Genomic DNA, 27,776 nt, shown 5'->3' on the forward strand with positions numbered 1-27,776 from the left:
AGATTCTGGATCTATTTGGCAAAATAAAAGTGAAAACAAAAATATTGTAAAAATCGTTCTAATTAATCGATCAAGATCCGTACATCTCTTAAGTTTTCCAAATAATCAAGTTAAAAATTCTCTTCGTTTCACATTAATATTGCTTTCAACAAAATTGGAATAATTTCATCATTCTTCATCTGTAACAACTTAATATTATATATATTTCCTTTTTAATCCTTACGATATTTTAGAAAGAAAACCTAATAAGATATCTCTTGAGATTCATTTCTCATAACTTAATTTATGCTGGCAAAAAGCGACGAAAAATTTCAAAATATATTTCTTACGCTAAGAATCCATAAATTTTAAACGATCTTTACGAGGATCAATTATACCAATTGCTCTTATATTACGCGAGTTATTACCATCCTTCAACTCATCCCCGCCTCTCTACGAGTTTTTCTTACTAATCTAATTTTTTCCATAGTGGGTTGTAATTAACGTAAACGGATCTGTTTATCTGGAAAATGAATGAAAAATAAAAAGAAAAAAGAAAAAAAGAAAAAGAGGAAAACCGCGCCCTTTCGACGTTCCCTCGTTTTCAACTTTAATACTACTTTTAGCCGATTACCAGAGACGGTTTAATATGTCGAGTTAAACCTTCGTAGCCCGGAAATCGAGACGATACGCCTCTCGTGAATAATTAACTTGCGGCTTTGCCGATGAACTTTCATTCCATTCTCATTTCCTAATTTGGATAACGAGTTTTATTATACGTTTGTTGATTTATTATCGCTATTAATTAAATATTTATTAACAATTAAGTAATTTTATCGATCGTCAACGATATTAAACTATAGGATAAAATATGGAGAACTGTCCGTTGAAAATTAATTTCAACCAATTAAAAGTGACACTGCAGAAAAAACGGAGGGATATTTAAAGATCTATCACAATTGTTGAAAGGAAAATACATACATTTATCCCAAAGTTGCATTAATCCTTTCAGGTGATAGATAAAAGTTACACACGAGACGTCAACCTTATTTTTTTCTAAATGGCACGATATTTTCTTTTGCGTTATTGTACATATACTAGAACAGTTTTAAGGACACGCGTAATAACCTATGGTATGAAAGATCTCGAATTCAAGGTCACTGAAAGTCAACTTGCAAAGGAAAATAATTTATTTTATGTGAGCAATAAAAACTCTTTCATAATTTCTCTGCTTATCAATTACGTTGCAACGCTTTATTATTTATCCCGTGCTCATGAATATTTATCGCCAACTCGCGATACTTCATCGATCTGCGATTGTCACAGTTTCCAAAATGTGTTGTGTCCTTCTAACCGATCTTAAACCTCGAAACAATCTTAAAAAAAAAAAAAAAAAAAGAAATATCGACAAACGAATACCAATCCCGCGAGATGAACGAGAGTAAACAATTATCCATCGTGGAAAGAAATCGTGGAAAGATGATAATAAACGACTTAACGAGGATCGTCGATACAGTTATCATCGCGGAAACGCTGTTGAATAATTCATCGGAGGAGGAGGAGGCGATTAGGAGCAGGCATTCGAATTTTTCGACAACGATTGTGGAACGATCATTGGGCAACGAGATTAAAACGACCGGTTCAGTTTATGCAAATTACCGTCACTTTCTACCGGTGAAGCGAGTCTTTGTCGCATTATCACCGCGACAGCCACAGAGGAAGCTATTAGCGCTTGTTCACCGTCGCCTGACACTTCCGGGGATATTCCACTCGGCCGAAAAATCAGCCTTTAGCTTTAATTGCTTACGCTTGTCGTATCAGCGCCCGCTAATTGTCACCTTGCCAGCGAATTAGGGTGACATGGGTGCTCCTCGCTCGTTGCGGCCCCCCTTCCTCGCGCCTTAATGGAAAAAGAAAATTTCGAGGCGTGGAAGGATGATTCAATGAATCTTACCGGATTTTTCGTTCGAAGAAAACGAAAAGAAGAAGCGTGTTTACGACTCGAGTCTTATTTTCCACGATGATTAAACGACTGAGAAGATTGTAGACTGGAAATTCTTGTCGCGTGGATTTTTATTGGAATCTCGAGTGAAATTACGAGTTTATTTTTCACGTATAAAATTCACGTGTACAACTTTGTTTCGTCGATTTCTTTTTTTTTTTTTTTCCCTCTCTCGAACTTCGTTTCTCGAATCTAATCGCGATAGAGTAGAGAAAATAAGCGTCGATGAGCTTATCTATTCCCGAATACCGATTTCTCCGGAAAGCGGTGTGTTCGATACACGCGAAAAATGCCACGCGATACAGAAAGATTACAAGTTACACACTTGGAGATTAGGTTATCCGAGCTTTTCTTTTATCCCAGAACTACGATATGAACACGCGAAGAACATGTAAAACCGTATCGTGTTCTCCGATAACGAACCTTGGAAGATAAAAATCGTTCCTTCGATCGGCTCGAAGAGTTACAAACGCCTCCAAAACCTTCTCTCTAACGTTAAACTTCCTTCGCTACCCGCCCTCCCTCCATTTCCATTTTGAAAATTTCAAAACGAGCCACACACAAATTGCCACCAACGTAAATCGAACTTCACAATCCTTCGAATTTTCATCGAAGATTCGGGTGATAAAATTATTATATCGGAAAGGGGATCATAATCCGGTCGAGAAGATATATAAATATATATCTCTTTGAGAAAGGAGAGTTGGTAATCAGCGGAAAACAGTTAAGTTCTAGCTCGGTGACGAATGGTCATTAGCCAAAGCAGTAAACTTCTAAAATCCAATTTCCAGTGAAACTAATTGCAACGGGGTCTTATTAATATTCATGGTGTCGTCGTTGCGCCGGGAGAGATACAGGTCGCGCGGACGGTGTGCCAAATAACTTTCTTTTCGTCGTTATTTACTGGCCGATCGAAACAGGTGTCAGCGCACGCTCGATTAGCGCTATCGTTCGTTGCGGATTGTTTATAAGCCGGTAAAACTGGTTGTCTAATCGGTCACGCTTGTGAAATCGTCAGTCGGGCAGGAGGTTCAAGCGCGTTCGACCAGAACTCGGTGACAAATCGTGGCTCGATTGTCCCCGTGTAACGATCCGAGCGTTTATTTGGAGAAAAAAAATGAGGGGGATAAAAATCGAGACGAGAAAACGTTTCAAATAATATTAATCTTGATTGAATTCGTGAAGAATAAGGAATATATAAATTAAAGTAGGGAAATAATTAATTGTTGAGGAAGAGTAATCTAATAACAAATAATTCTTAAATGCAAGAATATCTATAACAGATGATTAATATATTGAATTTATGATAGATCTTTATTTTCAATAATCCAACGAAGTTTGATTAAAAAGAAATCCACGTATCTGTGGTAAGAATTAATAAATTCTTAGTACGGAGAAGATGAGACGAATAAATCTAATTGTAAATAAATGTTCAAATTTATTATATTATTTCACAAGTTTGGAAATAATATAAGAAATTTCATTCTTAATGATGATTAATTGAAGAAAAAGGTTTGAAAAGCATACTTGAGGTTTTGTAACCCTTTCGAGACTCTAACGAGGAATGAAGAGCGTGGAAATGTCAGGAATGAAGTTTAAACTGGTGGAACGATCAAACGCGGGTAAAAATAACCCTCCATCGTGCCGAAAATATAAATTTCTCGAAAGTGTAATCGTTTCGAAGGGACTGTGCCCCTTCGACGTTGGCAGATGCTGATTCATTCGTATTTAGAGGGGCATTCGAAACGTTAACCAGCTCGTTTTGTAAATCTAGGACGATATAAAACCCGTTAATAAATCTTGTTATAAATAAGAGGGCCGATCTCTTGAACAAATAAATCAATTTATATCCAGTCATTTGGATATTTGGAAATATCGAATAATCCTTCGCGTCAACAATCTTAGAAAATTAAAATCGAAGGATTATTTATTAAAATTATAAAAACAAAAACAAATGTATTTATTCGAAGCGAATAGAAAATTATTTAGAAAAAAAGAGAGAGAATTATCGAAAAACCAACTCTCCAACTACTCCATTTCACTTAAAGCAGATTTCCATGTTTTTGCGAAAGGAAACGTGTCACATTTTCCACTCGCAACAAAGAGTGCAGATCGCACGATTGCTAAATCATTCTCCCATGACAACAGTTGCTAAAAATCGCTAATTGAAAATAACGACTTCTCCCGGCAATTGGTTGTCGTAAAACATCGTCATTCTCATCACAACCGGCAACTGTATCCAACTTCCGATTAGCCTACTTTCGAGACGTCGGCCAATTACGTTTTCTCACCGAGGAATTTCCTTTTCAACAGAACCTGGACGGAGATCGAGGCGAAGACAATGCCGTGCAACACTTGAATACGACTTCTTGTCTGTCCTTTCTCCGCGATTGGCCGAGGTGGTCAAAAACGTTAATGGCGAGATTATAATACCGAACAACAACGATCGAGTTACGATCGATCTTAATTCGATATTGTCGCGAAAATGTCATTTGATAATCGACAGATTCGAGAACTCGATCGAGCTTCGCTAATTAACGACAGATCGCTTCCTGTACGGTTTGCTTCGCTTGGTGACTAGTTACTGAAATTTAATCGATCGTGATCCGCTCGATAATTAATCGATGATGGGAGGAGAAAGAAGGAGAAAGATAAGTAGAGCGAAATGGAGAAACTTACGTATTGGATTATATCAATTGGATTTAATCCTGAAGTCTGGTAAACGCATTGTGTCCGTTGAATATTTATGTGCAGTGAATTTAGTGGGAAATTAGGTAATGGAGTAGAGGTAATTACAGTTAAGTAGGATGATTAAGTAATTGGTAGATGTACAGATAAAGATTTGATTTAGTAATTTAAATATATTTAAAATATATTTTGATAATAAGATTTGGATCAATAATATCCGACTCATTCTCGATTTATTAGACTGATCAGTTGGAACGGAATACGAGAATTCGATTCGTATCTAGAGATCGTTTACAAGAGACGAGAAAGAAAATAGAACACTTCTGATTTACCAATAGGATTCATAATTGAAAATGCATTGCTCGTTCCAAATATGCGGCCTGATATCAAAGCATGAGAGATCCAAACATCTTCGTGTTCGATATTTATTCGAGTGTGTTCGAGGTTGAGCGTCTATAGGTGATCACCGTCACCGATGCATCTCGTGGAAAACCTTTGAACTTTACCAAAGACGTTTGTTCGAAGCGCATCTCTATCGTATGAAGTAACAAAATTGAATTTCCCGCCTACGTGCAGCCTAACCAAATGCGGTTGGGCTGTACGGGGAAATTAGATTAGCAAGAATGAAATTTTCTGACTGAGATCCAGAATTCTAATCCCTCGAATCCGATATTTTCTAATACGAAATGTCAGTATTTTTTCCAAACTTGGATAAAATTTATTTTAAACGATGATTCGAAAAAGATTGATCATTATTCGATGAGTGATTCATTTCGATTGATCTTCTCTAACTTGAACAAATAAATGATGGATTAAAGAATCGATTATTTGAAGAATGACACTCGTTTCTTAATCTTTTAAATGGCTACATTAATATAATGAAAATTGCATTAAATGATAAATAATTTATCAATCATAAAAAATAAATTACTTAATTGCAAATAATTCATTTTTCACGCGAAACATTTCATGAATTATTCTCGTTATTTCAGAAATAAATCATTTACAGATTCCTTAAAAATGCTTAGATCTGATCTTTCCAAAGGTAGATACAGAAAAAATGGAAATATTAAATAATTAAATATATTTTCTCTGAATGAAACGACGTAAACTCGAAACTGCTAAGAATTTTCCCTTTGAAAATATATTTCTCAAACTATCTTTTTAACAAGATTCGAAGCTCAAGACTAATAGAATATTCGCAATATTCAATATTCAGGTATCCCATAGATGACAATCGAGTTTCTAGAAAGCATTTAAATTTGTGAAACATGCACATGAAACTCGATGATGCATCAAGCCGAGAGAGCGACTTAATAAAAGTCGCGACCGGTTAACAGGAAGAGAGACGGTCGATGAATAATTGGGATGAAACGCAAATGGATAGAGAATTAATGGAGGATAAATTTTGTAAGCTTCGTCGTTTCGTCTGTCAATAAAGTCTGCCTCTTTGACTTCGTGTCACGCCACAGTAAATATTTTATGGTCCTGCGAGTAGACCTCATCGCGGATATATATTTAACTTCGTCCATTCGAATGGTCCCCTTTCGAACGACGTGAAAGTTGCACATGGCTTTTATAGGTTTTTATCGAAAAATAGTGCAATTGTTTTTTCCTATCTAAACGCAATTTCATTTTTTATGAACTTTTGTACATATTATTAGATGATTTTTTTTCAAGAATATTTTTATTCTTTGATGCTGATTCGAGATTCGATCTTTTTCGTTATTAAAAAATATTTTTGTTTCAACATCATTTCACTTATTCAAAATTACTTCTCTTCCTCCACGAGCTCTTGTGAATTTTATAAGCTGTGCTTCTTATATACGTGTATATTTGCCAACATACTTCGATTCACAACTCCTTCCTCCTTTTATCATTTATTTAATATGACGACAAAATCTGTAAAGCTTTTCCTTTATGTCTAAGAAACAAGCGTTGCCAATAATATAAAATATTGCGATGTAATCGGAGAAATTCTTCATTAAATAATCCCGTTCTTCGTTAAAAATTTTAAAACACGATAACGATCCCATTATAACCAAGATTAACAATAAAATTGATTTTCATAGAATTTTACTCAGATATTTACCGAGATTGATTGACTTGAAATTTAATTAAAATACAAATTTCACAGAATTTCATATTAGTTATTTTCCAATGAATTTTCCAATACTCGATATATACACGAATAAGATTAATAATAAAATAAAATCGATATATGAAAAATATCAATGCAAAATTGTGTCTCCAAATCGATCAAATGTTTAATCATTTTTATCAATTAATATCAACTATTTATATTTTTGATCAATTTATCGACATGTTTATGCTTTAATGAGTTTTGAATAATTTTTTGATGAAAACAAGTATTCATTACTTATATTTATATAATCGATTTCCGATCCGATTAATAAATATATTTGTTGAATGATTCGAGTCGAATTTCAAAAGTTGCGCACATTTAACGTGTCTCGAAAGGGAAATTCCCTCAGGACTCGTTTCTCGCGAACGTTGTACTTTGCGCTGTAATTGTGAATTTCATGAATGCTTGAAGATGAGAGAAAAGCTTTCGTAAAAGTCCTTAGTCACGAAGACTAGACATTTTTATTTGCACACACGAATGCTGGTAACACGAGCACGGCAAGGGAAAAACTGTGTTTTCCTTAATTATGATACCCTCTCTTGGACTAACGTGCAACCTTAACTTTGCATAATTAATGCTCACTTTGTTGAAAATTCTTTAACTCGTTGAAACGTGTCAAGGAGAGAAGAATGTAAAATTTGCATTCTTATTAATTTAAATACCAGGAGGAGGAAAGAAATTTTTCTTCCTCAAAAACGGTTCGTTTAAAAAAGTTTCGTCGAAATAAAAAGATCCTAAGAGAAACGATTGTAAGCATGTTACCGGAATTATACCAGGAATAAAATTAGAAAAGGTTTCTTAATTAATAAATCGATTAATCGGCTTGTTACGTAATCTGTGTGACTATAGTGTATAGTTTGATCAATGAATAGGAATGCGTCTTAGGATAATTTAATTAGCAATCTTCTCAACAATGCGAAAAGATAAAATTTATTCATGAAAATATTATGTAATTTTTCCAATAGAAACATCGGTGTTCCCCTGGGAATAATTGAGCCTTATCTATTTTTGAAATTGAAACCTTGAACAAATGAATTCCCTGATTCGAGATATCCATAAGAAAACAAAGGCGATATTACGAAGAGAGGGAATTATTTTCTTTTGCATAAGAAGATAATTCAACGTTTCACATTCGTGTTTAAAATTTAAAATAAAATTTTCACGTTATTATCAACATTTAAGATGTGAAAATTTATTCTTATAATATAATAAGATTTGTCAAGTGATTACAAACTCTATCTCATGAACTTCAATATAAAAATTATAAATATTTCTATCGAAAAATAAAGAGTGAATATCCCCATTTTCATTCAATCCCTTTTAAATTAATTCACAGTGATTGAGAAATAAGAGAATCACCAATTAAAACCACCTAAATCGCAAGAGAAGACATCAATTCAGCCTAGCACCTATGAGAATCTCATAGTCCTCCAAGAAATTGGCGCGCAAAGAATACAATTGAAAAACAACCACCTATAATCACTACCCCAACACACAATCTGAAAGAAATTTTAAATTCCAACAAATTTTCGGGTATCTACCACATACCAAAAAAAAAAAAAAAAAAAAAAATCAACGACATAACACAAAGTATTACATACAATCTGAACGAAAGAACTGGCGCGTTGCCACGCGAAATTTCCATTTCCACGAAAATCCATCAGAATTCAAAAACCACCATTAATACCGTTTATATCAATAAACATGGGACAAAGATCCGTGGAAAAAAATATAGAGAAAATTCGATCAATGATCCGTTCGATGCATACTCTGCCAAGATCGATCACGGTCGTTTCACATGGAGCACTGATCGACGGATACAATACCTAAAAATGAGCAAGACGACAATTGGACGAGGAGCGAACGAGAAACGCGCACACGGTTCGACGACGATTGTTCGCCTCGAGGAAGCGTCGAAAAGCCCTCTCGAAAGCCGCATAACCAGCTCGAGGAGCGAGACGCGCGCGTCGCGAGTCGCGTGGACGCCGCTTGGTGAACTGCGGCCAGCGCCGCGGTGCTCGTGATAGCGACGACTGGCACCGTGTTCCATTGGCCGACGAAAGCCACCGTCGCCGCCGCCGTCACCGCCGCAGCGCAAGCGTCTCTTCGACTTTTTTTTTCCTCTCTCTCCTTTTTCTTTTTCCTTTTTTTTTCTTTCTTTTTTTTTTCTTCTCTCCCTCTTCCTCCCTCGATCAAATCACCTGCTGCTCGATACACGTTGGAGACGTGGGCTACGCGCGCCAACCATCCGCGTGAGTGGGACGAGCTTCCATGTCGATGCGTTTTCGCTTTTTCGAAGGATCGATTCTGGAGCGGTGAAATTTCCTCGCGGTAAAATTATTAAGCCGAACTATTCGTTAATATTAACAGGTTCGCTATTTACTGTCAAATAGGGGGAGGATATTGATTATATTAGATTATATCAGATAAATAGATTAATTCTCGTGAAATTTTGTTGCGTTATACGAAGATGATTGGTTAAAAAAGAATGATTAATTATATTTATACGTAACACTCGTAGTAATATTATATATTCGTAATATAATAAAATTTTCATGAATTTCCATGTCGAGTTAGATATCCTGGATAAATAAATTTGCACATTACATTCAAAATTTCTATTCAAATTCATATTCATTTCCTTTTGGAAATTATTGTTCACTGAAGAAGAATAATTTTCTTAATAATTAGTTTGCATCTCTTGAGAATTTTATTTTCAAACGAATAATTGAACATTTGTAGATGTTAATATAAATAATTTTTTTTGGAATAAGATATTTTTTATAATTGATATTATTTATATTATATTCAAGGAAGCTTGATATGGTATTCAAATTATTATATAATTCTGTTTAATAAAGAAAATGATTACGTCAATCAATAAATTAATAATTATAGGAGAGAATATTAATCAATTGATAAAGTTTCTTTGGAATATCGACGATAGATCTTAAGACGATAGACTCAAGTTGGGAAGAAATTTGAATTTTCTTGATGATATTGAGAAAATTAGATCCTCGATTATGCAGAAATTTGTGTGATCCGAAATATAAATGAAGGAAACTGAAAATAAATTTTGTTTCGGTATGCTAAGATGAATTTGCTTTAAGTAAAAATGGATATCTGTAAGATTAAAACTTTCCATTATAAACCAGTCGTAATTCATCAAATATAACGAAACGAAAAACCAAGGGAATTATTTTTATTTTTACGACAATATAAAATAACGCATTTTTTAATAATGATGATCGAAAAGAATACAAAATAATGTATATTGAATAAGATACATATTAAATCTTCCATCATAAACCTGTTGAAACTCTCGAAGAACAATAAAAAGGAAAACGAGATGAAATAAGTATAATACATTTTAAAAAATAACCAATCGTGATTCGAAGCATCTTCTAAAACCTTCTATATAACTCAAACGTTCTATGAAAATAATATCACTCAGTGAAAAACTCGAACATTTCACCGACACGATTAAAACTTTCTTCAAAACCCATTGAAATTTTTCGACAACGAAAAAAGAAAAAAAGAAAAGAAAAAAAAACGAACAAAGAAGCTTTTTAAACCAATTTTTCAAACGTCAAAGTAATATTGCGTTTTTCGTTAACCCTGATAAATGATTAAAAACAAATTGAACAACTTTTCTCGCATTTTCCAACAAAAAAAAAAAAATAAAAAATAAAAAAAACGAAACCTATCAATTTCTCGACCGCAAAAAAATAAAAATATTTTTCCACAGTTGACGCTCAAGGTAATTAATATATGCGTGACAAATGTATAAATCGCTAATTGATTAATAACCGCACAGCAATTGAATTCATCAATGTACGAGCGAGCTGGTCGCACGAGGATTTGAGATCGCACTAACAGAGGTTTATTGAAGTAGACTTGACCCACTTCTCGTTTAAACCTATGTATATACAATAATCCTTGAGGCTTATGAACGTATTCGTATAATTAATTTCAGGTAAAACGAGTATAGAATTTACCGGCGGCAGCTTTTTATACACAGGATAAACGTGATTAATACATTTATCGGCTCTATGATTATGGTAATTCGTTTCAGAGAGCGCTTCAGAGAAAGATGTATCCTGTTTCTTGCGCCGTCCTTTCCTCGAGGAAAGGAGGAAAAATAACGTATATCTAGATGCCCCGAAACAAGGAAATATTCACGTGAAATATTGCAGGGAAAGGGCACGTTACTGCACGTTATTGCAATATGGAAGAATGACAAACGCTGGTATAATTTCATCATCATCAATCTTGCTTTTCTTGAAGTCGTACCGAGTTAAATGCAAATACTTGTGAAAGGCTTTTAACAATGGCGGTAATGGTAACAAATTTTTATTTCCTTTCTTTTCCTTTAACAGTAAAAAACGTTTCTCACAAATGGAATAATCGATTTAACCTTTCATATCCGCTATTCAAATGTTTTATTATTTCGAGTATTATATTTTGCTGCTATTATCATCATTCTGTATTGATACTAATTTTGTATTGACACTCTGAAGCATTCATGATATTAGAACGAAAGATAATGAGAAGTATATGATATATCGATATATACAAGAAATATATAGAATCTGTAAATAATTAAAAGAATAGTTTATTACTATGTTATTTTACTTTACATAATTATTATTCTTCTCAGAAAAAGCGAATATATATCTCTCTATTATTCCGGGTAAAAATTCCAAATTGTAATGAGTTTGAAGTTATTACAAGAAAAACTTTGTCTCTTTTAATTATCTTGGAATAATTCTTTCGTATAAAAGGGAAATATCTCCAAGGTAAATAATTCAAAGATCAAAAATATGCTGAAAAAAAAAAAAAAATGTGACACTTGTCTCCAGTATTCGATTATCGATAGGCTATTGATTGCACTTGATGCTCCATTTTTTCAAAGAGACGTTTAAGGGCTTCGTTTAAGATATGCTGAAGGAACATTTTTTTTTTTTTTTTTATGAATAAAAAATTATTTGAAATACAAGGAAATGAAGTATCATTCGATTACGATTGTCTGAAAAATATATTTTCATAGAAGCATAAACTTTACGTGTATTTTCTCCATGCTTCGTCGTATCGATTTTTAATTATTGTGTTGAAGAGCAATGAGTGTCTTCGATAATTTGGTTTAAAACACGAACGATACACATTTCACGATAAATTATACTGGCTGTTCAAAGTTTATATACGTACAAAGCCTAAAAATAGGCTGGACGAAATCTGTATCGTGTATTCAAATTATCCAATTCCTAACAAAATATCTAGATTTGTAACTTCATTGAATTTCAAACAGTTTCAAATTTAACATAGTTCCCGCGTATAATTATATCATAATTTTACATTTCGTTAGAACAACAACATACGTTAAATTTCCACTCGTTTTTCACAATTTTCTTGTATAATATCAACTCCGGAGAAAGTAAAAATCTAATAATACAGTGGATAATAAAATTATTATAAATACTTGAAGAATGGAAATGAAAATATTTGTCTTCTTTTCAACGATTTTAAAAATATACAAAGTAATATTCGCTTGAGATCAAATATCAAATAAAAGTAATATCTTCGAATTTAAAGAAAAAGAGATTGTAATTTTAATTTTAAATATTGATTTTATATTGGATCTAACTGCAATTATAATATAAAATATATTTACTTTTTTTATACTATTATCATATATTTGTTTTTATATCAAATTACTGCATAATTAAATTCAATTCCATTCTCAATTTCGAACAATATTTTCGATATTTTCCAAGTGTTCGTAATAATTCCATCACTCATTGTAAAACAGCGACGAGGGTCAAATGAAGAAAATCATGACTCGTAAACAAGCGTGTAAAACTGAGAATAAAAATTGTTGAAATAAAGAAAAAAGCATGGTATACATCCCCATCCATCATTTAACAGCAGGTAATAAAGGAAAAGATGGTAATAAAATTCCCATTAATGTGTAATCCATACCATGATATACGCCTCCTCTCCTCGTGTTTTCTTCCTTCTCCTCGTAAGAATCCCAATAAATCACGGGCATAGTGAAATTTGCATAATTGTAGGCCCGATATTCAAATTCGAGCGCGACGTCCGCGTTTTCTAACACGTGCGTCTGAATCGATAATATCCGGTGACACACATTCTTGGCGCGGAAATGCGTGATATATATCATCTTTATGCTCCGTGGATGGAAACGAATAATCTTACAACGTTAATTCGCATCGACACACCCCCTTTTGAATCGTATCGACTCGATTAAGAAGATTAGTTTCTCCTCTCGTCGATGGAAGATCGATACCGTGTGTTATGAAATAATGTTTTCGATAATGACACCGACGTGGACCGTCAATTTCTCTAATATATCAGTATGAATGTATGTCAATATTTGCTCCGCAAAAGATAGAATATGTTCTCGAAGATGTAATTTATGAGCCGTTTGAACGTTCGAATATTTTTCGATACGAACATTTTGTCTTCTTGCAAACACAATGGATATAACGCTGTATTAACACTGCCCCTTTTTTACATTGCATTCTGTATCTTTGCGGTGCAATTTCATGAGAAACAAAAACAAGGGAGAAATGATTTTATTATATAAGGTTTAAAATTATTTATATAAAATGAGTAATATTATATATGCGTTAGATTTTTGAAAATATATTGCCTCTTGATTCCATACAAGTTTCATTTTTGATATCACTATAGAAATAATATATATTTAAAACAGATATATTATATGCATTTATAAAAATGTAAACTAACAGGATTTTAAACTCTTTCCTCTGTTAATTTAAAATAAAATATTTAAATCTGATTTTTATTCAAATAATAATTATATTCATAAATCATAATATTCCAATTCGTTTCTCTTATTATTAACTGTGAATTTCAATAGGAATTTTATCTATATCGGCTTATTTTTGGGGCAAAACGAGACATATTGTTGGATCGAAGATTAAAGCAGAATGAGTCTACAGGTGGCACGTATCTTTGATCCTTCTACTTTCCGCCCTTTCATCGATCTCTCTGTACCAAATTTCCACGCCAACTTTCCACTTCGCTCATCAAAGAATCTACGTTTCGAAATAGAGTATTTCAAAATATTTAAAAATACCATATCGAAAGAGACTTTTTCACAAAAAGGTTTTCGTCAAAATTACCACAAAGTGTTGAAAAATTCTCTTTAACGAGAAATTCGTTCGATTGTAATTCGCGTATGATTAAATAGAACTGACTGATTGTTAATAACAGAAAGATAATTAATATTTTCATCGACCACGAGATTAATTTATTAACGTGTTAAAAAAAACTCAGATAAATATATACGTTGCTTACTTCTATTATTATTTTTTCCAAATACAAGAGCCTCTCAAGCAATGAAATCATTCCATATCATCTTCATGAAATTATATTAAACACAAAAGATAATTTTGTACACAAATCCTTTTCACAAAACTCGAACTATTATTCAGAATACGAAAGTATCCACTTTCGAGCGATAGTACACACGTCTTCTTCAATCCTCTCAATAATAATATTTCATTAAAGATCAAAAACTGGAAAACCAATCTATCAATCTTCTCCATCTGCAAACCGCAAACGCGTGAAACACGTTAATAGAAGTCGAACGACTCGCGTATCGGATAGAGTCGGTCGTAGAAACATCGGCTGGATCGATCGCGAAAGTTTAATTAATTATCGACGAGCTCGCGGGACAGCGCTAATTGCTTTCTCGAGCAACGAGACGGCCGAGCGTTGGTCGTGATTAAGGCTTCCGGTGGGAGGTGGTGCGCTGACCCCAAGGTTGAAATTAAGAATTAACCTGCGGGTCTCGCGGACGTGTAGCACCGGCTACTTTCATTCTCGCGCCGGGGGCGACAAATTGGCCGGGCTTCGATCGAATAAATCACCGGCCGGGAAGAATGAAATAGTGCTCGACGGAAATAGAATCGAAAGAAGGAAAAAAAAAAGGGGGAGAGAAGGGGTTGCGACGAGTTTCTACACGCTGATATTACAAGCGCAACCAAATTTGTGGTAATCTGTCTGTGTGTACTTGAATTTGAAAGTTTATAATTTTGTTAGTATTTGTTAGTATTTAACGTTAAACGCGTTCAAACTTTTTCACATATTTAAACATATTTAAAGTTCAATCAAACTTTATGACTTTTCCTGAAATATGCATATACAATATATTTTTCAGTATTTACTTTTAGTTTCTTTCTTTTTTTTTTTTTTTTTCCAAGAAATATTTGTACTTTGTCTTATCTAGACGCTGTAGGAATAAGTATGCAAGAACTGTCGGTAGGTTTAGTGTTAAAGTGACAATAACAAGAAATGGATACGTATGATATTGTTGTTCCTAATTAGTAGGAATAATAATTAGTTCTTGGCGATGTAATATCAATTCCAAATTCAAAACAAATATTGTTACTAACGTAAATAGATATCCAAGGTATATTCCCTATAATTCTACTTTAATCTTTTATTTATAACTAAGTATAAAGATGAAAGTGATCGAAAAAAGTTATTAATAATTACATTGTAATTTACCAAATTGATTATCAAAAAAATTGTAGCACAGCTTCAAAATTAATCGAATATGAATAATTCGAATAATTCGATGATTCTTTAGAATGTACGTAATCTATAATAAAACGTTATTGATAAACAAGTTTGACATGGCGAAGAATAATTGTAAAATGTAATTGTTCGTGAAATTTTTTTGAATTAGCTACGAAAATAAATATGGTGCATGGTTTTATACAGGTTTCCTCCTGTATATTTGAAAATTCGATATGACATATGGCTGCGTTGTTTCATCTTTCGATATTGGATTCATAATGATTCAGCGACAGAGAATGTAAAATGGAATTCCTGAATTTATCAGTATACATATTGGAACATCATTGATCGTTTTGCAATCGAATTTGTTTGAAACATAATTTTGAAAGTTTAACGTCAGAAATAATATTGCAAAATAATATCTTCGAATTCGTTCTTTCTCTGTTTGCTTCGAAATTATTTTTTAAAATATATTTGCAATTATGACACGCGAGCAAATAATGGAAAATATTTTGAAATATTAAAATGGAAGAAAAAATGAACCAAGAGTATTAATTAATATCAAATGATCACTAAAATTTCAACTCAAAAATATTATGAAATAATAATTTCAAAATTGTATGCTTACATAATAAAACTCACCTGATAACTGGCGTTCCGACTGCGAGCGTGGCTGCTGCAAACTCTGCAATCAAACAGGAAGAATTCGATCAGTTTGAAAGTAGATTCATTATAGAATAACATCAAATTTCTAAACTATGCTTCGGAAAATATATACCGTAACTCGAATTTGATCTCCTTTTATTTCGTAGTATTTACGTATCAAGATTGAATTTAATTTTTCGTGAAGTGAAAGACAAACAATCCTAATTGTACATCAAAGCTTGTACTTGTACTCCTCCCGAATAAAATCGTAAAACGGAATTCTTTGTACGACGATCCTCATTTCGCAGTTATCGTCTATTCTTTTCTCTCGTTTCGCGAAGGAAAATGCACGGTAAAGCAGGTTGAACGTGTAAATTTCCTCCTATTTGCATAACAATTTCCTGTTACTTTGCGCTGCCATTTCAAACGAAGTTTCATTTCTACATCTCAGCCAAGTTGAAAAACTAGCTCGATAATACTCCTTCAAACGCTCGTTCCTATTATTTTTCGATGCGTTTGTTGTTCTTGTTGAATATTCTATTTTTTCTTCTCAAGAAACGCAGACGAGCGAACTAATAATAATAAAGGAAAAAAAAAAAAGCAAAGAAAATTCCACGAAATTAAAATTCGATCGAATCCTCGTATTAAAACCGAGAATTTCGTCAAGAAAACGTGCACAACCTCGACCGAGTTATTAATTAAATCTCACTGGTAACGAGCAAATTTATATAAAATTAGCATCGGTTGATGGCCAACCGATTTGCGCATTTTCTCAAATCGTGTTGACGCTTAATTGGCTACGTCGAAATTTACGTGGGCGCGCATCATCATCGCATATTTTACGTGCGAGTAAAGCGGTGTGGGGGCGTGCTTCTTCGTAGGGGAGAGGAAAAATAAAGGGAGAGAAAATGGCCACGGGGTTGGCAATGGGGAGAGCGGAAGAGGTCAAACCATGACCTACATACGTCGAGATATCGAACACACAGCGTCGAAACAAACGTACGACCGTGACCTTATCCGTGCGCCATCCGTGGCGCAAAGCGATTCATCGATTAACGCGTTGTGTGTGTTAATTAATTTAATTGTGCATAATTTCGTAAAAAAAAAAAAAAAAAAAAAAAAAGAGCAACAACGTGTGGGTTGGCGACATTCTAAACGCCTCCCTCCTTCCTCCCCTTATGGAAAATAGACGGGGGTATGATGCGTTGTTATTAAATTCGCGTTTATTAATTTCGTTCTTTGCACGAAACGTATATAATTTTCAATATATTCGTGTTGATGGATTAATAGAAGACAGATAATATGTTGGGAAATATTTGGGGGAATGAATAAATAATAATAATAATATTGGATTGTACGATTACATTTAAATAAAATGGTATTTTAAGTAAGATGTAAAATTTCAACGAATAAAATATTTTCACTTTAACGATACGAACCACAATGTTGAATATTCTATTTTAATAATCTGGCATAAAGTAAAATTATTATATTTTGTAATAACGCAGCTCTTTGATTTAAAATCTAAGAGTTTTTATCGTGGAGATATTGAAAGAGGTTGAGATGAAGACAAGTTGTAATGGTATATAAATAACAGTTGTATTATCATTTTTAGTACATGATACATAAAGAGAGATTAGAAAATCAATATATACTCATAAATGTATTCAATAGGAATCATTACTTTCAGCAATAATATTTAAAATAAAGGAAACAAATTAAGATAAATTAAATATTTCAAGATCCGAATAAAATGGTATTTTCAATTATTATTTAAAAATTTTTTCGTATAAAATAAAATATTTCATTTTCAAAAAATTATACAAAATAAAATTATTCGGTATTCATTATATTAAAATGGTATTTTATTCAGCTCTGGTGTAGAATTAATTTTAAAAATAATAATGAATTTTCTTTCGACATTTTTTATCACTGAGAGATATTTTCTTTCTGTTTGATTGGATAACAGGCTTTGAAATGTCAACGCCTTGGAATATTAAAATAGTTCATATTTATGAAATAAACTTTTTGTAACATATTCTTCATTTGTAGATCTCGTGAATTCAATTTTATCCGAATCTGTGGACAGATATATCTCTATTTTTTATTATTCATGTTTTTTAATCATTTTTTTCGATATTTAAATGGCTTATACAACTCGATATTATCGTCTGTAATTTTGTATTTCTGTGCACGAAAAATACAAAAATATAAAATATTGTGCTAGCATGTGAATTTCCAATCTATAGATTACGATTGTTTTATTTCAAATTATTTTCTACGTACAATTTTATCGATTTCATTTAATATTGCACGTATTCTATTATTACTTTTCATACTTTCAAAACTTCACTGAACTGTTTGGAGAGCAAAATTTCGTAAGAGATGCATGCATGAAATTTTATTAAGGATAATTACTTTTGATGTTGACAAAGATATTTTGAGAAAAATATCGACAAGAATATAATAAAAATTGATTAGATTGCGAATAAAAAATCATGAAATCATTTACTTCATTGATATTGATTTTAGAAAATTTTTCCATAAAGAAAAAAAAAAAAAGAATTCAATTCTGAATTTTAAGAATTTAATTTAAATTACTACAAATTGTTGTATTAACAAATATTATTTCAGATTTCTAGATTAATTTGGATTTCACTTTACAGAGATATTTCGTTCATCAAAATAACGTCATATAATTTAATTGCGCCAAATAGAATCAAGTTAGAAAGCAAATTCGAATTCACCTCGGTATAATCGCATTGCATTTAATACATACATCCTATTAAATGGAACCGCATTTTACCAAAATCATCGATATGAATGTAACGTTGTTAATCTCCAATAGAAACAGTTGTTGTTATGCGCATGCAGCATCATTTTAGCATTTCATTTGCATTTCGGAGAAACGAAATTTAAGACGAGTGCACGAGAATATTCGAAATTAATTGTCCTTCACCGCAAAATTCACCGATAAACCGAGCTTTTAATTACGTTTAAATTGTAGAAATTTCAAAAAGAAAAATTGGAACACGGTTTCAAATATTTCTCGAACAATAACCAATTGCTGATACGATTCTTTTTTTTTTTTTTTTTTTTATAAGCTGCATAACTTCAAAGAAGAATTGCGATAAAATTCCATGAATTTATTTCCTGTTTTTATCAATACAATTTCTTCTTTTTTTTTAATACATTGCAAATAATACGATTCAAGAAAAATTATCTGTAAAAGTTTGTCTTTGTTTCCTGATTTCAATCTTCAATTGAATCATAAAATTAATATCGACTTTTTTCCAATATCTTTCTGTGTTCCATCCCAACCGATGATGTTAAATTAAATTAAATTATTAAACAATTCTTGCTTTTTATCGGATTGATATATGATCTTGGACGATCATTTCATTAAAAATATTCTTATCGACAACACCATTTGATCGACGTTAATTCCAACTTTTTTATTCGCCTACGTATTACATTTATGCCATTGTGGATAATAATTTTTCATCGATACATTAATTTCTTTGCACAAGAAATAATGAGAATAAAATATAAATGTAAAGTAAACGTCGATGATTGACGGGAATATCAACAGAATAAATATCATTGTTAAATTCAATGTGTTAATATTGATATTTAAATCATCGATGAATTTGAAATAGGGACACGTCTATAAGATTCACGTTATCATATTATTTCTATAATTATTTAAACAATTAAGGCAACGAATAAATTAATTTTCAATTAAAATCGTCACACACAGATTATAAGGTTCATACATGGAATCTCTCTTTTCAGAAAATTTGTTTGAAGGTTTGTCGGCCACATCACAGGTGCAATGATTTTTTCTCTGTTACTGAAAGTTCTCTTCTTGTCCTTTCGTGCATACAACCCACACACGATAGTTATTAAAGCCATGAGAGACACCGACCGATTAATATGTCAGCATGGCTCACTGCTCCATTAGCTTTGATCACTTATTATCATCGAGATGCCGATCCTTCTTCGTGTATCTCGCGAAAATGTGTGTTTACCAAGGCGATGCTCACTCGTGTGCAAATTCTCGTGTATCGACATCTCATTGATAACGCGCATTCAACAATGGAATTGTACCGAAAACCAATTGATAAATCTATCCTCTTCTATTTCTTTTTGGTGTTTCTTATGCAGTTCCTGCTCTACTTTCTTTTTTCTTTTTTTTTTTTTTCGTGGAAACTTTAGAGATGAATTCAATTGATGAAAAGAATGCATATTTCATTTTTTCCAAATATTAATTTGTTGCAGTAACATAATTTCTATTCTAAACATAATTTCCTTCTATTTTTATTCCAGGCATAGAAAATTTAAATTTATCAAAAAATTATTCGAGAAATCAGAAATTGAATATTGACACAACAGTTTATACCTTATAAATTCTTTTAATTCTCCAAACTTTTGACTTTATTCTATAATTTTAAATGTTTTGTTGCGTATAATCAATAGTAAATTTCAATTTCAAGATAATACCGTATTTCAGCGTCGTAATGTAACTAAAAATGTATAAAAATCCGTGACTAGAACTATAAATAACGTTGTTCTTCGAAAGACCAAAAATATTACTTCAACTAAAATATTATTTTTAAGCCAGTCCATACCGATTAACAATTGATACTCCATAACGTAACAATGGAATACACTTGTGATTTATAGACACTGAATATGGTGAGCCGCAAGCAGATCAATAAATTGCGAGTAAATAACAGTTGGTTTACACACTTTGTACCCAATTTTTTATCGTTTCATTCAAGGATAAAAAAAAAAAAAAATATGGACGAATGAATAGAATATTACGAGTTCGTGTAAACTGTGTTCGCTATGAATTATTGCTATCGTTTCAAGCAACCATTTTTCTTTTTATTTCTATTTCAGTAGTAATTATAGTTTATAAAATTGAAATGAATAGAATTTTACAAAACTGATAGCAAAATCAGATCAACTACGTTCTTAAATATATTCTATCATTCTATTATTATAACTACAAGAATTATAAACAATACTTGACTCAAATATTTAATTTGTCTTTTAGTGAAAAAATTATAGTTTTTTTCTTTTCATTTTAAAGTGTATAATAAAGTTTGAAAATCTTAAAAAATATAAAAGCACGTGACGACTCATAGAAAATTAATTGTAGCAAAGTTGAAAGCTTCGCTTAATATTTTTTTCAAGTGTATCGACTAGGATTATATTTACCTTTCAATAAAAATAATTATAATGGACAATCAAAAAATTCGTTAAATTCGTATAATTGTTTTACATTCCCTTTTCTTTTTAATTCCAACCATTGATCAATATATTTAAAAATCTATACAAATGAATATCTTTTACAATCTTCAACTAATATAATAATTCTTACATCAGAATCTACTACGATAATGATAATATTGATAACATTTATTAATTAATGATTTATTCTATTCATGTCCAAAGAGAAATACAATATATTACAATCTAAAAAGAATTACCCTAACAATATATATATTTTAAAAAATATTATTTACACGATAACTTAATCGGAATTACAAGATTTCAATATTTAAAATCAAAAGAGCACATTAAACAAACAAATATTATTATTCATCGAGCTAAAATTATTCGATAATCAAATAATTTTATCAATTATGGAAACGATCGAAATTCAATTCTCGATGCTGCAAAAGTTCGAACATTATTTTCTTCCCCCGGCATAATCGGTGACAAAAATGGCCGAAGCGCAAGTACAGAATATCGGCTCGTGGCCTGAGCGCCAAGGGTCGTTTTTAGCATCAAAGAACCGCTGCTGACCTTGAACAATTTACGTATACCGGGCATCCACCGACGACGAGGTTAAAATCGTTATCGGGTCGCTTTGAAATTGTCCTATAAATTGCGGCTATTACTCAATACCTCGCGTGAAAATATTCAAAGAAGTTGTAGGAGGTGAAGAAGTTTTGTGGCTCGTGTCAATGCGAGGCGATCGTCACGATATCAAAGAGAATCCTCCTCCGGATAAATATAGAGCTGGCTCACGCTATTTGCCCATACAACGTCAACGAATGAGAATTTATGGCATCCCTCAGGACACAGAGGATCGTTCGCCTTCCGTTTTCTTTCGTGTGATGGAGAATACGTGGTTCATAGGTGCGGGAATGATGAACTATTGTTGCTCCATGCGATGGATTTTAAGTGTTTCCTAGCGTGAGATAATATTGTGACATTATGAAATATCTAGGTGGAATAGTTTCAGGTATGATAAACATGGAAGAGATTTAGAGACCTGGTGTAAATATAACTCTATAAACTATCCGTGGAATTAAGTTCTAAAAATGGGAAATGTACTTCTTTAGATGGTGCGCTTGTTAACCTAATTACTGTTAATTTGAGAAAAATTGTTTTAGAAATCGCTTTCTAGGATCGAAATCATGGAAAATGTTTTTTTTTTTTTTTTTTTAAGAATCAATGACATTTGAATGTTTAATTAATAGATTGGACAAATATGCAAATTCGTAGTATCTATGAATATTATTAACGAGATGAAAATTAAAATATAACGATTTGTTTCGCTTACAATGAAAATTTTATTTTTTACGCGTTATTAAATTTTCCATAAACGAATATATTCGTAGTATGATAATGATGGTACTCGAAAAATTTTGAAAATTAATTACGCGAGATGAGATAGGGAAAGGTTATTTTTTTTCAGGTAGGGGAATTAAAAACGATCAATGAGGAACAAAGTACTAATCCCAGGTGTAAAAAGAGACTATAGAAACTGCAACCGACTAATTAACTGTGAAAATGGTCGGCGAAGAGTCTAAAATTAGCGATCAGTTCCAACAACTATCGATCCTCCATTCGTTTTACGTTCTTCCTTCCATTTTCGAGCGGAAATTGTATTCTCTTGTTTAAACAGATACGATATTTTTTACACCCGTTTAAAAGTTTCCTCATTTTATTTGAACGTCATCAGATAAGACAGATAAGGAATAAAAAATAAAACTAACTTCATAAAAATTTCGATATAAAGATTTTAAAGATATCAAAAATTAAAACGAATAAAAGTTTTTGCGGGCACTTTTCAAAAATTGATGAAAAATAAAAAAAAAAAAGAATAAACATTCACAGAAATTGAAAACCTATTCGATCGATCACAACGGAGAAAAATAAAAATTTTACGGGTAGATTGATGAAACACGCGTCGATAAAAAGCGAATTAAAAAAGAAAAAAAGGAAGACTATCAAAACTATCGTCGACTTATCCGTAATTACCGACTCATCCGCAAAATACATCGACGATCCGCAAAGTAAATGGAGATACCCGTGGTGAGGAGAATTAAGCTCATCATCCCCTCGAAGTATCCGTGTGCGAAGCGTGCATGCACGTTACAATATTAAAGAAAATCCGATTGACTATCGAGATATCGAATAGAAGGGGACCTGCTGCGAAAGAAAATTTAAAACCTGCTAGCTAACAAAGTTTCAATTTTACGACAAGGGCTGGATAACATCGATCGTCCTCGATAAGCATCCGATCGCAAACGCCAATCTTGTTCGACGCTTGTTTTCAATAGCCGCGAGGAACTTCCACTTCCGAACTAGTAATTGTAATTTCCCTAGCTTCCGGCTCACTTCCTCGAACGAGATTACCCGCGGATAGCCATCTTTCGCCGAATTTTCGAAGTAAGAAACGCATCTGTATCCCGATTATAACGATTTTGACGTTCTTGAACTTTTTTCCAATTCCAATTGAAAACTACTTTTCTTCAGAGAAAGACGTTTGACCCGAATATTTGTATCTATATTCTACAAAATTAAAGAAAATCGATATTTCAATTAGCTGATACAAAATATTTTAATAAATTGTATCATCGTTAATCATTTTATGATAAGATTCAGAAGATGCAAATACTCGTAGCCGATGAAAAAATTCTTTATAACCACGAATTTGTCTGATTTGAAGAAGAGAAAAACGGAGGTAAAACAAATGTAATATTGCTCCAATTTCCATGGAAATTATCGAGCAAACGATCGAGCAAGCAACGAGAAATCCACCGAAATCCCGTGTCGAAATTGGCCGTAACGACGTAAAACGAGCACGCGCGTGCATACGAAAACGAGGCATCAACGTGCTCGTTGAACAAGAGTGCAACAAGCCTCGCTCGACCGATTGAATTCAACTGGGATCGGTTAATTTGCAAGATATGCGACTCGGCGTTGCCCCGTAGCAGGTGTAGATACCTGTCATGAAAGGGAAATTAAGGTTCATCGTGCCAACAAAGTGTCAATCTTACGATGGCCTGAGCCGGCCCACACACGCACGCGGTGTTACAAGCAGCGGTGAAATACAAATACCGTGTACGCCGATGGTCAATGCCACGCAACAACGTATATACACGGTTCACGTGGGCAGAGACTAATGGTGGCCCATAAGCGGGGATCACCGAACGGAGCAACAGCCCGAGTCAACGTATCTCAGCTCGGTAATCTCGATGCCAAATGCCGTACACGCTTCGCTGCCACGTGATTAATGCCCCCTATTGAAGCTAGGACGATGCTCTGCGCCTTTGAATCCCGAACTTGAATACTTTTCCTCCTAGACCCGTTCCTTGTTATCGATATTTAAAGAAATATCTCGAGCATACCTGGTCTATCAATTATGAATAATTGTCAATCGATTTATGATCGATCGTGTTGATTTCGAGGAAAGTTTTGGAATTTGTATTCTAGGGAATATTTGTTAGGATTGGAAGATGAACAAGATTTTTCTCATTTTGCACGATTAAAAAGTGTAAAGGTTCTTTTGTTCAGATCAATAGGATTAATAGGGTTCTCGTTCAATCTGAAAATTATTATAAAATAAATAGTCCATAAAAAGATTTGTAAAAACGCTCGAAATTCATCTCCAAGTTTTTTTTTTTTCAATAATCAATCAAGTAGAATCGAAATATTTTGATTATTACATCTAAAAGACGAGTGGAAGTGTACTTACCGGCACCTTCCCATTCGCTTTCTCCGTGTCGTTGTTCTCCAACAAGGGTGCACTGCTACTCTTCCCACCCATTTCCACGCTGAGCGGTTCCGGTTTCAATTGGAGGCTGGCAGCGGAAGGGGATGAGGGTGCTCGAGGTGGTGTCTCCAACAATTCTCCAGAGCTTAGGGAGCTGCTCGCGGTGGTGGACAGGCCTATATCACAGAGATATTGAACGAATTGTAATCGAATCACGTATTAACGCAATATCCTTTTCAATATAAATCCTCACAGTTTACGATCACAATCAAAAGACACAATAATTTTCACGAGCTTATTAAAAGAACTCCCTCTCCTATCTCTCTGTTCCGCAACAACGCACACATTTCTATATATTTCCACTTGCATCCTCGAGAGTAACGCCAATTATCATCTGGAAACCTTCTCTCCCAACTCGAAGTATTTTCCCACTTTCTCTTCTCCATGGGTCATTTAATTGCTTCGCAAATGCGAGCGAGACAAAAGTGTGGTTGTTCGAATATTGCATCCCTCGAGAGAGAGAGAGAGGAAAGAAAAAAAGAAAAGAAAAAAGGAAACAACGATCGGCATTCGAGCCGTGCAATTTGCATGTCCCTCGCACACGCACGACCGACACCTGTCCACGCGTCGTTAATGAAACTCACACAGAGGCAGATTGGTCGGTCGAGGCGGTTTGATCCTCGGCAGGGTGTCGTCGAGGCCGCTGCTGCTGTCCACCGCGTCCTGGGAATATTGGTCGTCGTTCTCCTTCGTCTGGGTGTGCACGCTCTCGCGTTTGATCCACACGTCCTGCGAGTGTTTGTCGTTCCGCGAGTTTAACTTGGAAGGACGTCGCCGGATCCTCTCCCAGGTCTCTTTCCGGTGACACTTGGCGGAGGACGGGGCTGCGAGAGGAGAATACGTCTCTTTGATGATGGCATGATGGCTCGAGTGGTGAGAATTGAAGGATCGTATTGATAATGGATCGAAGTACGACGAAATGGGAAATTTTTATTTTTCATTTGGGATGTCAGTTTTCGGTTATCTCAGTGTGTTAAATAATTGTTGGGAAAAATTGATTATTGAATTGAGTTAATAATAAATTGTATTATTTTATTTAGAATTTTAACGAATTCTGTTCCTTTGCTTTCCTTGTTTGATTGTTCGTTGTCGTGTAAACTTGTTTGTTGTTTGTTAATTATATTAATTAACATTTGGAATGTCTGAATAAATAATGTAATAGTGTAAAGGATAAATGTAATATTATTCTTTATTTTATATTTATTTGCGACGTGTAACTAATACTCTCTCATTTTTGTTTATTAATTTGTTGTTGATCGAATTGCATTCTTGCCATAAACAAATAACAATTCGCACTAAGCATCCAATCTAAAGTTACGAGGCCAAACACCACTATTTGAATATTAAAATTAATCGAGAGTTAATCGTCAATTATCAAAGAGGTAAACGAAAAATAGTCCAAATACCTTATAAGGAAAAATCTACTGTTCAAAATATTAAAAAAAAAAAAAAAAAAAATACACATTAAATTAAAACAACGTATCAACGATATTGTTAATTTAACTATATTAAAGATTTGTAAATAGATAGGATTACTTTGTGAAACGAGAACGAAATTCGAATGATTTCAAACAATGAGTGAACACACTTCTACTTTTAATTTTTTAATTAACGATTCATGCATTGTTTCCTGAAATTCACCCCCACCACGAGAACATATCAAATTGCACGGTTATGTACAAGTTAATAAAAAAACGTCTTCGAGGGAGACCACTGCAAGGCTCGAGATAATTCTGAGGAATGATAATCGACTTACGCTTAACTATCCGTCGATCGGTGCTTCTAGGAGGACTGGCGGTGCCGATGCCGCTCTCCAGAGGAGATGCTCTGTCGGTCGTATCCGGCGACATACTTCCGGAGGAAATCTCGTCCATGCTCTGAAGAAGATCTTGAGACGACGAGGACGATCTATTGTCGTCGTCCACGGTGTCTTGGGGCGAGGCAGGATCCAACGTGCTCTCGTCCTGCAGCGACTGAGAATCCATCTGTGATTCCGCTGTGAACATTTGTATTAAGGTTTGCAGACGAGAGAGAATAATCTCGCCTTGCGCTTCGAAATTCTTCGTAGATTTATGATAAAAATGAATCTTTTTAGCGATACGATATTGGGATGCAAAAATAATTACGACGAATAGAAATCTGTTTTTCCGAATCTCTATTAAATATAAATAATATAAATAGCCTTTTCTTCTTTCATAGTAATAAAAGCAAAACTTTATTTGAAATTGACACATTCACGTATTAATATTAGCAACGTATTTAACTATTGAAACGTAAAATATTTAATAAATTAGAAAACGAAAGTATTTTGTAGAATTGGCGAATGATTGTAATATACAATCATTGGTATTGTAAAATTTGATAATTAAAAAAGTATATATAGAATCCTTAATTATTTTCTTCAAAATACAAAATACTTCGTCTAAGAAAAAGTTCCATTCCACTCTATTCCCCATTACTTTAAATAACGAAGTCCCCGCTATATTAAAAAACTTCTTACCAATTAAATGAACTTTCATAAATTCCCTCGTTAACTCCTATTTCATAAAATATAAATCATAACGAACGGGATCGTTTAATTTTCCTTACACGAAAAATGTTTGCCCGTAACGAGAGATAAAACTTATGATCATCGAGTTTCATTAAATTGACAATTAGTCGAAACG

The 27,776-nt window shown here is 33.2% G+C and overlaps 1 protein-coding gene across 3 annotated transcripts in view; it reads right to left on the reverse strand.

Annotated features, from left to right (window-relative positions):
* The window catches only part of cv-c (RhoGTPase activating protein), a 315,849-nt gene that overhangs the window by 173,007 nt on the left and 115,066 nt on the right, over nucleotides 1-27,776 (reverse strand). For 2 of the 3 annotated variants that reach the window (XM_086916699.1, XM_012492546.3), the window contains exons 5-8: nucleotides 26,867-27,106; nucleotides 25,695-25,934; nucleotides 25,033-25,226; nucleotides 16,029-16,071 (exon numbers count right to left, since the gene is read on the reverse strand). In XM_086916699.1, coding sequence (XP_086772825.1) covers nucleotides 16,029-16,071; nucleotides 25,033-25,226; nucleotides 25,695-25,934; nucleotides 26,867-27,106 — 717 coding nt within the window. The remainder of the gene's footprint in view (nucleotides 1-16,028; nucleotides 16,072-25,032; nucleotides 25,227-25,694; nucleotides 25,935-26,866; nucleotides 27,107-27,776) is intronic. The other variant, XM_086916700.1, reaches the window with a different exon arrangement.

This window comes from Apis florea, unplaced genomic scaffold, assembly GCF_048593485.1.
Source record: "Apis florea isolate Af1SG1 unplaced genomic scaffold, ASM4859348v1 contig_3803_pilon, whole genome shotgun sequence".
In the NCBI taxonomy this organism is placed as follows: Eukaryota; Metazoa; Arthropoda; class Insecta; order Hymenoptera; family Apidae; genus Apis; species Apis florea.